At 46.8% G+C, this 12,187-nt stretch overlaps 1 protein-coding gene across 1 annotated transcript in view; it reads left to right on the top strand.

Moving 5' to 3' along the window:
• The window catches only part of LOC109904826 (serine/threonine-protein kinase PAK 1), a 69,532-nt gene that overhangs the window by 27,034 nt on the left and 30,311 nt on the right, over positions 1–12,187 (top strand). The window contains exons 2-6 of the mRNA XM_031790721.1: positions 3,734–3,943; positions 4,215–4,309; positions 10,223–10,370; positions 10,543–10,580; positions 11,171–11,284. Of these exons, the coding sequence (XP_031646581.1) occupies positions 3,757–3,943; positions 4,215–4,309; positions 10,223–10,370; positions 10,543–10,580; positions 11,171–11,284 (582 nt within the window). The 5' untranslated portion in view covers positions 3,734–3,756. The remainder of the gene's footprint in view (positions 1–3,733; positions 3,944–4,214; positions 4,310–10,222; positions 10,371–10,542; positions 10,581–11,170; positions 11,285–12,187) is intronic.

The raw sequence follows: 12,187 nt of genomic DNA, 5'->3' as shown, positions 1-12,187 counted from the left end.
CATTCCCTACATAGTGTACTAGTTTTGACCAGAGCCCTAATTCCCCGGGTCAAATTTGTCCACTATACAGGGATTAGGGTGCTGTTTGGGATGTAGCCCAGGTTGTTCCGTTATTAGTCACTTCCCCAGATCTCGTCTGCTCTGTGTGTGTGCGTGTGTGATGGCAGGGTTGTATGTGTAAACTGACAGTGGAGTCTGAAATGTGAGCCCTTCCTTGTGTCGGCTCGCCTGAGGAGGATTTGGGTGGGTGTTGGCTGGGGAGGGGTGGGGGTGAGACGGGGGAGGATGTGTTTGATGTCTGAAGGAGGGAGGGAGGATGGAAAGAAGGGAGGAGATGACAAAGGTGCACTAGAGTTACAGAACCCTATGAAGAGTGTGTGTTTGATCCACCTTGTGACCAGCTGCTGTCTTCGTCACCAGAGGGGGGGGGGTGTGTGTGTGTGTGTGTGTGTGTGTGTGTGTGCGCATTTGTTTTATACATCTGTTTAGTGTTTGTGTGACAAATCTTCTGTAGTTCCGCACTTTCATGACATGTGTGAGCCACAAACCCCACCTCCTACCCCATGACTCGTTCTGACATCACAGGCTGTGACCTCATGATGACTAAAAGGCAGCAGAGAAGACCTCAAGTCCAAACATATCAGCACGGAACCTCCTATACGCACACCTACACACTCTCTCTCACACTCACTTTCTCTTTCACCCAGACAATCTCCCTCTCCCACACACTGCATGGTATTTGGACTTAGACTAGCTGTTATAGTTAGAGGAACACTGAGGACGGAGGAGACCGAAGCTGAAGCCAAGATCAGTTCCAGCCTGACAGACAGACTGAGGTAAGGCCAAACAGAACCTAGCCACTGCTAATGTAACACAGCCATCACTGTGTCTGCTTAGAAGTACACTTCTATAACTATAACTATAACCATAACTATTTCTATTGAACCTTTATTTAACTAGGCAAGTCAGTTAAGAACAAATTCTTATTTACAATGACGGCCTATCGGGGAACAAGTGGGTTCACTGCCGTGATCAGGGAAGAAAGTCATATTTTTACCTTGTCAGCTTGGGGATTCGAACCAGCAAACTTTCGGGTTACTGGCCCAACGCTTTATCCACTAGGCAACCTGCCGCCCCACTAGCTTCATTCACTGTCAAAATCGAATCAAATTTGATTGGTCACATACACATACAGTTGAAGTTGGAAGTTTACATACATTTAATCCTGACATTTAATCAGAGTAAAAATTCCCTGTCTTCGGTCAGTTAGGATCACTACTTTATTTTAAGAATGTGAAATGTCATAATAATAGTAGAGAATGATTTATTTCAGCTTTTATTTCTTTCATCACATTCCCTGTGGGTCAGACGTTTACATACACTCAATTAGTAGTTGGTATCATTGCCTTTAAATGGTTTAACTTGGGTCAAATGTTTCAGGTAGCCTTCCACATGCTTCCCACAATAAGTTGGGTGAATTTTGGCCCATTCCTCCTGACAGAGCTGGTGTAACTGAGTCAGGTTTGTGGGCCTCCTTGCTCACACAGACCTTTTCAGTTCTGCCCACAGATTTTCTATAGGATTGAGGTCAGGGCTTTGTGATGGCCACTCCAATACCTTGACTTTGTTGTCCTTAAGCCATTTTGTCACAACTTTAGAAGTATGCTTGTCCATTTGGAAGACCCATTTGCGACCAAGCTTTAAATTCCTGACTAACATCTTGAGATGTTGCTTCAATATATCCACAATTTTCCTAACTCATGATACCATCTATTTTGTGGAATGCACCGATCCCTCCTGCAGCAAAGCACCCCAACAACATGATGCTGCCACTCCCGTGCTTCACGGTTTGGATGGTGTTCTTCAGATTGCAAGCGTCCCCCTTTTTCCTCCAAACATAACGATGGTCATTATGGCCAAACAGTTCTATTTTTGTTTCATCAGACCAGAGGACATTTCTCCAAAAAGTATGATCTTTGTCCCCATGTGCAGTCGCAAACCGTAGTCTGGCTTTTTTATGGCGGTTTTGGAGCAGTGGCTTCTTCCTTGCTGAGCGACCTTTCAGGTTATGTCGATATAGGACTTGTTTTACTGTGGATATAGATACTTTTGTACCTGTTTCCTTCATCTTCACAAGGTCCTTTGCTGTTGTTCTGGGATTGATTTGCACTTTTCGCACCAAAGTACATTCATCTCTAGGAGACCGACCGCGTCTCCTTTCTGAGCAGTAAGAGGGCTGCGTGGTCCCATTGTGTTTATACTTGCGTACTATTGTTTGTACAAATGAACGTGGTACCTTCAGGCGTTTGTAAATTGCTCCCAAGGATGAACCAGACTTGTGGAGGTCTACAATATTTTTTTCTGAGGTCTTGGCTGATTTCTTTAGATTTTTACATGATGTCAAGCAAAGATGCACTGAGTTTGAAGGTAGGCCTTGAATTACATCTACAGGTAAACCTCAAATTGACTCAAATTATGTAAATTAGCCCATCAGAAGCTTCTAATGCCATGACATTTTCTGGAATGTTCAGAAACTTAAAGGCACAGTCAACTCAGTGTATGTAAACTTCTGACCCACTGGAATTGTGATACAGTGAATTATAAGTGATATAATCTTTCTGTAAACAATTGATGGAAAAATTACTTGTGTCATGCACAAAGTAGATGTCCTAACCAACTTGCCAAAACTACAGTTTGTTAACAAGACATTTGTGGAGTGGTTGAAAAACGAGTTTTAATAACTTAATGACATCAGGGGAGACATTTCAAACTGTGACACTAACCCTGAGATATGATGAGGTCAGTGTGTCAGATGATTCGTCATCAGTTAATGTAAATGTACCATTTCTTACCATGTGGGCTTTATGATTAATTCCGGCATCAAGATGACGTGAACTCTGTTTGCCTCCTGTGCAGTGGATTAAAGTGAGCTAAAATTAATCCATCTCTGCTGTTTTTGATTAGTGCTCCAACTTTCTACCTTGAATTAGTCCTTTTTAGATGTTTTTCTTGTTCAGCTCTTCTCATGACATGAACTCTGTCAAACTGTGTGTGTGTCTGACCCAGATGGTTGTTCCCGTTGGTAGACTGTCCACCAGAGCATTCACTAAAGCAGGTTAGCTTGCATCCCCTGTGTGAATGACTCTGTGTGTGTGTTTGTCAGTGTGTGTGAGAATCTGTGTGTGTGTGTGTGAGAATCTGTGTGAGCCGTTTTAGATGTTTGTGGTACAACTAGTGATGAACTTGTTCCTTTCTCTCAGTCCAATGGCTCTGAGAATAAGTGTGTGAGCAGAGGAAGCAGGCTAGTGTGTGTGTGTGTGTGTGTGTGTGTCTTTCTCTTCCTGGATTGTGACTCAGTGGTTGGTGTTTTCAGCGTGTAGACACACACACACTCCGTATCCGGGAAACTGGCCTGTAAATGATACATGTGTTTGCAGATCAAACAGAGTGCCAGCTAGTTAACTATAGACTGGTAGTCCTCCTAGCTGTGTTCTGTTAGCTGATGGGCTAGTCGACTAATGCTCTTTCAGCTGATGGGCTAGTGGAATAATGTTCTGTCAGCTAATTGGCTAGAGTACTAGTATTCTGTCAGCTGACAGGTAAGTGGACTGGTGTTGTCCTGTTAGCTGACAGGATAAATGTTCTGTCAGTTGATTCGCTAATGGACTAACGTCATGTTAGTTGATAGACTGGTAATGTTCTGTGACCTCATGTTTATTGGTTGTTCCAGCAGCAGCCGGCGTGTGATTGGTGAAGATGTCTGACAATGGGGACGTCGAGGACAAGCCCCCAGCCCCGCCCATGAGGAACACCAGCACTCTGATTGGCTCCTGTAGCAAAGATCCTGCCCCCCATGGCTCCAAGCCCCTTCCCCCCAACCCAGAGGACAGGAAGAAGAAAGATCGCTCCATCATGTCCATCCTGACAGGAGGAGGAGACAAGAGTGAGTTGTGTGTGACATGGGAACATGCGACTGTGTTCAACTGTGCGTGCGTGTGCAACTGTACAGCCAAGGGAGGTAACCAGGGGGAATATGACAGACATCCAAATCCCCCAGGATCCCTTGCTGTAGCTTCAATGGTTAATCTTCCCATGAGCCTCAGGGGGGATGTTCTCTCAAGAGACTCTGCTGCTGCCTCTATCAATATGCTCCCTCTCTCTCTTTCTCTCCTCATCTTTCTCTCTCCTCTCTCTCACCCCCTTCTCTCTCTCAGCCAACAAGAAGAAGGAGCGTCCGGAGATCTCTCTGCCTTCTGATTTTGAACACACCATCCACGTGGGCTTCGATGCGGTGACTGGAGAGTTCACAGTGAGTTTGTCTATGTGCTCTATATCTATTTTTATTTTTTTATGTTTTTATTTCACCTTTATTTAACCAGGTAGGCTAGTTGAGAACACCTTTATTTAACCAGGTAGGCTAGTTGAGAACACCTTTATTTAACCAGGTAGGCTAGTTGAGAACACCTTTATTTAACCAGGTAGGCTAGTTGAGAACACCTTTATTTAACCAGGTAGGCTAGTTGAGAACACCTTTATTTAACCAGGTAGGCTAGTTGAGAACACCTTTATTTAACCAGGTAGGCTAGTTGAGAACACCTTTATTTAACCAGGTAGGCTAGTTGAGAACACCTTTATTTAACCAGGTAGGCTAGTTGAGAACACCTTTATTTAACCAGGTAGGCTAGTTGAGAATACCTTTATTTAACCAGGTAGGCTAGTTGAGAACACCTTTATTTAACCAGGTAGGCTAGTTGAGAACAAGTTCTCATTTGCAACTGCGACCTGGCCAAGATAAAGCATAGCAGTGTGAGCAGACAACACGGAGTTACACATGGAGTAAACAATTAACAAGTCAATAACACAGTAGAAACCAAAGGGGGAGTCTATATACAATGTGTGCAAAAGGCATGAGGAGGTAGGCAAATAATTACAATTTTGCAGATTAACACTGGAGTGATGAATGATCAGATGGTCATGTACAGGTAGAGATATTGGTGTGCAAAAGAGCAGAAAAGTAAATAAAAACAGTATGGGGATGAGGTAGGTGAAAAAGGGTGGGCTATTTACCAATAGACTATGTACAGCTGCAGCGATCGGTTAGCTGCTCAGATAGCTGATGTTTGAAGTTGGTGAGGGAGATAAAAGTCTCCAACTTGAGCGATTTTTGCAATTCGTTCCAGTCACAGGCAGCAGAGTACTGGAACGAAAGGCGGCCAAATGAGGTGTTGGCTTTAGGGATGATCAGTGAGATACACCTGCTGGAGCGCGTGCTACGGATGGGTGTTGCCATCGTGACCAGTGAGCTGAGATAAGGCGGAGCTTTACCTAGCATGGACTTGTAGATGACCTGGAGCCAGTGGGTCTGGCGACGAATATGTAGCGAGGGCCAGCCGACTAGAGCATACAAGTCGCAGTGGTGGGTGGTATAAGGTGCTTTAGTGACAAAACGGATGGCACTGTCATAGACTGCATCCAGTTTGCTGAGTAGAGTGTTGGAAGCCATTTTGTAGATGACATCGCCGAAGTCGAGTATCGGTAGGATAGTCAGTTTTACTAGGGTAAGCTTGGCGGCGTGAGTGAAGGAGGCTTTGTTGCGGAATAGAAAGCCGACTCTTGATTTGATTTTCGATTGGAGATGTTTGATATGAGTCTGGAAGGAGAGTTTGCAGTCTAGCCAGACACCTAGGTACTTATAGACGTCCACATATTCTAGGTCGGAACCATCCAGGGTGGTGATGCTAGTCGGGCATGCGGGTGCAGGCAGCGACCGGTTGAAAAGCATGCATTTGGTTTTACTAGCGTTTAAGAGCAGTTGGAGGCCACGGAAGGAGTGTTGTATGGCATTGAAGCTTGTTTGGAGGTTAGATAGCACAGTGTTCAAACACGGGCCGAAAGTATATAGAATGGTGTCGTCTGCGTAGAGGTGGATCAGGGAATCGCCCGCAGCAAGAGCAACATCATTGATATACACGGCCCGAGAATTGAACCCTGTGGCACCCCCATAGAGACTGTCAGAGGACCAGACAGCATGCCCTCCGATTTGACGCACTGAACTCTGTCTGCAAAGTAATTGGTGAACCAGGCAAGGCAGTCATCCGAAAAACCGAGGCTCCTGAGTCTGCCGATAAGAATATGGTGATTGACAGAGTCGAAAGCCTTGGCAAGGTCGATGAAGACGGCTGCACAGTACTGTCTTTTATCGATGGCGGTTATGATATCGTTGAGTACCTTGAGTGTGGCTGAGGTGCACCCATGACCGGCTCGGAAACCAGATTGCACAGCGGAGAAGGTGCGGTGGGATTCGAGATGGTCAGTGACCTGTTTGTTGACTTGGCTTTCGAAGACCTTAGATAGGCTGGGCAGGATGGATATAGGTCTGTAACAGTTTGGGTCCAGGGTGTCTCCCCCTTTGAAGAGGGGGATGACTGCGGCAGCTTTCCAATCCTTGGGGATCTCAGACGATATGAAAGAGAGGTTGAACAGGCTGGTAATAGGGGTTGCGACAATGGTGGCAGATAGTTTCAGAAATAGAGGGTCCAGATTGTCAAGCCCAGCTGATTTGTGCGGGTCCAGGTTTTGCAGCTCTTTCAGAACATCTGCTATCTGGATTTGGTTAAAGGAGAACCTGGAGAGGCTTGGGCGAGGAGCTGCGGGGGGGGCGGAGCTGTTGGCCGAGGTTGAAGTAGCCAGGCGGAAGGCATGGCCAGCCGTTGAGAAATGCTTATTGAAGTTTTCGATAATCATGGATTTATCAGTGGTGACCGTGTTATCTAGCCTCAGTGCAGTGGGCAGCTGGGAGGAGGTGCTCTTGTTCTCCATGGACTTCACGGTGTCCCAGAACTTTTTGGAGTTGGAGCTACAGGATGCAAACTTCTGCCTGAAGAAGCTGGCCTTAGCTTTCCTGACTGACTGCGTGTATTGGTTCCGGACTTCCCTGAACAGTTGCATATCACGGGGACTATTCGATGCTATTGCAGTCCGCCACAGGATGTTTTTGTGCTGGTCGAGGGCAGTCAGGTCTGGGGTGAACCAAGGGCTGTATCTGTTCTTAGTTCTGCATTTTTTGAACGGAGCATGCTTATCTAAAATGGTGAGGAAGTTACTTTTAAAGAATGACCAGGCATCCTCAACTGACGGGATGAGGTCAATGTCCTTCCAGGATACCCGGGCCAGGTCGATTAGAAAGGCCTGCTCACAGAAGTGTTTTAGGGAGCGTTTGACAGTGATGAGGGGTGGTCGTTTGACTGCGGCTCCGTAGCGGATACAGGCAATGAGGCAGTGATCGCTGAGATCCTGGTTGAAGACAGTGGAGGTGTATTTGGAGGGCCAGTTGGTCAGGATGACGTCTATGAGGGTGCCCTTGTTTACAGAGTTAGGGTTGTACCTGGTGGGTTCCTTGATAATTTGTGTGAGATTGAGGGCATCTAGCTTAGATTGTAGGACTGGCGGGGTGTTAAGCATATCCCAGTTTAGGTCACCTAACAGAACAAACTCTGAAGCTAGATGGGGGGCGATCAATTCACAAATGGTGTCCAGGGCACAGCTGGGAGCTGAGGGGGGTCGGTAGCAGGCGGCAACCGTGAGAGACTTATTTCTGGAGAGAGTAATTTTCAAAATTAGTAGTTCGAACTGTTTGGGTATGGACCTGGAAAGTATGACATTGCTTTGCAGGCTATCTCTGCAGTAAACTTCAACTCCTCCCCCTTTGGCAGTTCTATCTTGACGGAAGATGTTATAGTTGGGTATGGAAATCTCTGAATTTTTGGTGGCCTTCCTGAGCCAGGATTCAGACACAGCAAGGACATCAGGGTTAGCAGAGTGTGCTAAAGCAGTGAGTAAAACAAACTTAGGGAGGAGGCTTCTGATGTTGACATGCATGAAACCAAGGCTTTTTCGATCACAGAAGTCAACAAATGAGGGTGCCTGGGGACATGCAGGGCCTGGGTTTACCTCCACATCACCCGCGGAACAGAGAAGGAGTAGTATGAGGGTGCGGCTAAAGGCTATCAAAACTGGTCGCCTAGAGCGTTGGGGACAGAGAATAAGAGGAGCAGGTTTCTGGGCATGGTAGAATATATTCAGGGCATAATGCGCAGACAGGGGTATGGTGGGGTGCGGGTACAGCGGAGGTAAGCCCAGGCACTGGGTGATGATGAGAGAGGTTGTATCTCTGGACATGCTGGTAGTAATGGGTGAGGTCACCGCATGTGTGGGAGGTGGGACAAAGGAGTTATCAGGGGCATGAAGAGTGGAACTAGGGGCTCCATTGTGAACTAAAACAATGATAACTAACCTGAACAACAGTATACAAGGCATATTGACATTTGAGAGAGACATACAGCGAGGCATACAGTAATCACAGGTGTTGAATTGGGAAAGCTAGCTAAAACAGTAGGTGAGACAACAGCTAATCAGCTAGCACAACAACAGCAGGTAAAATGGCGTAGACTAGGCAACGGGGCCAACAGATAAAACAAACAAGCAGAATGGAGTACCGTGATTAATGGACAGTCCAGCGTGCATCAGCTATGTAGCCAAGAGATCAGTGTCCAGGGGGCAGCGGTGGATGGGGCAGGGAAGCTGGACTAGCGAGTGTTATCCAGGTTTAAAAAAACTAACAATGACTAAATAGCTTGTAGCTAGTTAGCTGGTTAGCTTCTGGAGGTTCTTGAGTGTGTTCTAAAAATTAAAAAAATAATAGCGATTCCGTATCACATTGGGTGAGGCAGGTTTCCGGAAGGTATAAACAAATTAAAAGTCAAAAGAGATAGAAAGTAAATATGGGTCCGGTGAGCGTTTGGGACGCGGCGATTCAGGCGGTTAGCAGGCCTGTGCTAACAAGCTAACAGTTTGTAGGCCCGGGCTAGACAAGGTAGCAGTTAGCGGACCGGAGCTGGACAAGCTAGCAGTTAGCAGGCCGAATTAGCAAGCAGGGAGATAGCGAGGGCTAGAGAGTTAGCCTTTGGGGGACGTCGCGATGGGGTGAGTCTGTTTATTCCTCTTCATGCGATGACATCGGTAGACCGGTCGTGGGCCCGGGTATTGTAGCTCAGGAGTATGCTACGGTGGTAGCACAGGTGCTACGGCCGGGCTAGCTTCAAGCTAAGTGGGTGGAAACGCTAGCCAGGAGTAATCCGGGGTTGCGGTTTAGCTAGATAGCTAGTTGCTGAAAAATCCAGCTGAAAGATGTTCCGTTTGCGGTGGGAATCCGGGGATGAAAAATAAATAGGTCCGTTATGCTCTGGTTAAAGTCGCGTTGTACGAACAGGCGAGAGCTTTCCGAACTACAGGTTAGCTGATGACCGGTTAGCTGAAGACCGCTAGCATACCCGCTGGTTAGCTGGCTAGCTGGCTAGCTTCAGTTGAGGGGTCCCGAAGTAAATATAAATACTTTAGGAAAAATAGCTAGATTGGGTGAGTCGGGTTGCAGGAGAGTATTTGGAAGCTTAGGGTTTAGCAAAATGTTTTCAAAGAGATATGTGGAGAAAATATGTAAAAAAACGAAAAAGAAACGATATATACAGGGACACGACAGGACAGGACGACCTACTGCTACGCCATCTTGGGCTTCATGCTCTACTAGGGTCTGTCTATGTACTCTAGATCTAGGGTCTGTATCTGGAAGGGGTTATATGCTCTAGATCTAGGGTCTGTATCTGGAACGGTCTATTTTCTATAGATCTATGGTCTGTATCTAGTAAGGTGTGATTCAGCTGATCAACCCTGGCCTGAGTAGGAGGATCTGTTTTCTGGACAGCAGACTGGTAACTGAGTTAGAGCAGGAATGACTTTAGATTTGGACTGAAGAAAACAGGCTAACTAGCTACAGCACAATACCTCCACTTACTCCTAATCTCTCTCTGGTTGCATCCCAAATGGTGCTCTAATACCTAATATAGTGCACTACTTTTGACTGGAGTCCTATGGGCCCTTGTCAATATGTGTGCTCTGTATAGGGAATATGGAGCCAGACGCATCCTCTCTATTTCACTATTACCCACCCTCAATGTCTCTTTCTCCCTCAATCCCTCTTTTTCCCTGTCTGTCTGTCTGTAATAGGGGGTGATCTTAGGGGGAATGGAGCAAGTGAGTAGAGGGAGAGCGAGGCAGAGGAGGAAAGAGCAAGGCAGAGAGGGGGATGATAGTGTAGGATGGAGATATGACCCAGTTCTCTGACCACTGCAGACATCTCTCTCTTGTTACTGTGTGTCTGTGTGTGTAGGGCATGCCGGAGCAATGGGCTCGGTTGCTCCAAACCTCTAACATCACTAAGCTGGAACAGAAGAAGAATCCTCAGGCTGTCCTTGACGTTCTCAAATTCTACGACTCCAAGGAGACCAACAACAGCCAGAAATACATGAGCTTTACAGGTACACACACACACACACAGACACACATGCGCACACACACTAGCATGTATACATACAAACAAATGCACACGCATTCACATGTGAACACACACACACATTCACAACTCACTATCAGAACTTGATCTCTTCATATTGTCTTTCTTCTCCTCCTTCCTGTTTTCCTTCTCCACAGACAAGAGTTCAGACAACTATAGCTGTTCCAACACTTCTGTAAGTCTCCTGACACATCTATGCTTTAGTCCCAAATGGTACCCTTTTCCATATTTAGTGCACAATTTTTGATCAGGGCCCATAGCCACAATTCTGACCAGAGAGCCCTATGAGCCACAGTCAAAAGTAGTGCACTATAGTGGGAATATGGTGCATTTTGAGATGCACATCTTTGTTTGCTCAACTATCAATGTGTGTTTAGGGCATCTGCCATAGATGAAGAATGGCGAATAGGAGAGGAGGGATAGAGAAAAACAGGGGATAAACAGAGAGAATGAGAGGATAAGAGATGGTAGAAGAGAGGAAGAGAGAAGAGAAGGCAGAGGAAGAAATGGAGAGGAGAGGAGTGACGATTGACAGACTCTTCCCTGGCTCTTTCTCTCTCCCTCCTCTCACTGTTTCCTCATTGTCTGTGAGTCAGCATATTTTACTCCTTTCATTCACGCTCTCTATCTTTCTGGCTGTCCTGCTGTCACAGTCAGTCAGGAGGAGAGTGGGAGAAGGGGAGGGAGAAGAAAGGGGGGAGAAGGAGAGGGAGTATTAATAACAGGAAAGCGAACTAACTGAAAGTGATGTCACGTCCTCCTCAGAGCTCCAAGGCTGTGTCAGAGACGCCCGCCATAGCAACCGTATCTGAAGACGAGGATGAAGATGAGGCCACACCCCCTCCTGTTGTCGCTCCCCGACCAGAACACACTAAATCAGTAAGACATGCGCCACACACACACACACACACACACACACACACACACACACACACACACACACACACTCAGCCCCCTGGCTTCAGACAGGGTAAATAGTAAATAAAGTAACACTCCTCGTGCTGTTCCTCACCAACAGACTCAGCATTGTGTGTGTGTGTGTGTGTGTGTGTGACGATCATGGGCGGCCAGAGAAATCCTCTAGAGAAGTCTGTTCTCTAATTGGCTGAGAGTGGCCTTTTGGTCCAAAGTGAAGTGGTGTCCCAGACAGGGATACTGCCATGGCACCACTGTTGCCACGGTGATTTAGCAGCTCATTGCATCTGACTGGGACACACACAGACACATAACATCAGGAACAGGAACTGTAACAGGTGGTTTGGTAGACCACCAATTGCATAAGCTATAGCTCAGAAGGCTAACAGTCCTTCTCGCTCTCTCCCTCCCTCCCTCTCTCTCTCTTTCTCTCCCCTCTCTCTCTCTCCTCTCTCTTTCCCTCTCTCTCTGTCTCTCTCTTTCCCTCTCTCTCCGTCTTTCTCTCCTCTTTCTCTCCTCTCTCTCTCCCTCCCCTCTGTCTCTCTCTCTCCCTCCCCTCTGTCCTCTCTCTCTCCCTCCTGTCTCTCTCTCTCTCTCTCTCCCTCCTGTCTCTTTCTCTCTCTCCCTCCTGTCTCTATTTCTCTCCTCTCTCTCTTTCTCCTCCTCTCTCTCCTCTCTCTCTTTCCTCTCCTCTCTCTCCTCTTTCTCTCCTCTCTCTCTAATCTCCTCTTTCTCTCCTCTCTCTCCTCTTTCTCTCCTCTCCTCTCCTCTTTCTCTCCTCTCTCTCCCTCTTCTCTCCTCTCTCTCCCTCTTTCTCTCCTCTCTCTCCCTCTCTCTCCTCCTCCCTCTCCCTTCTCTCTCCTCCTC

This window comes from Oncorhynchus kisutch, linkage group LG15 (assembly GCF_002021735.2).
Source record: "Oncorhynchus kisutch isolate 150728-3 linkage group LG15, Okis_V2, whole genome shotgun sequence".
NCBI lineage: Eukaryota > Metazoa > Chordata > Actinopteri > Salmoniformes > Salmonidae > Oncorhynchus > Oncorhynchus kisutch.
Note: the sequence above shows the minus strand (reverse complement) of the source record. Positions and strands in the feature narration are given on the sequence as shown.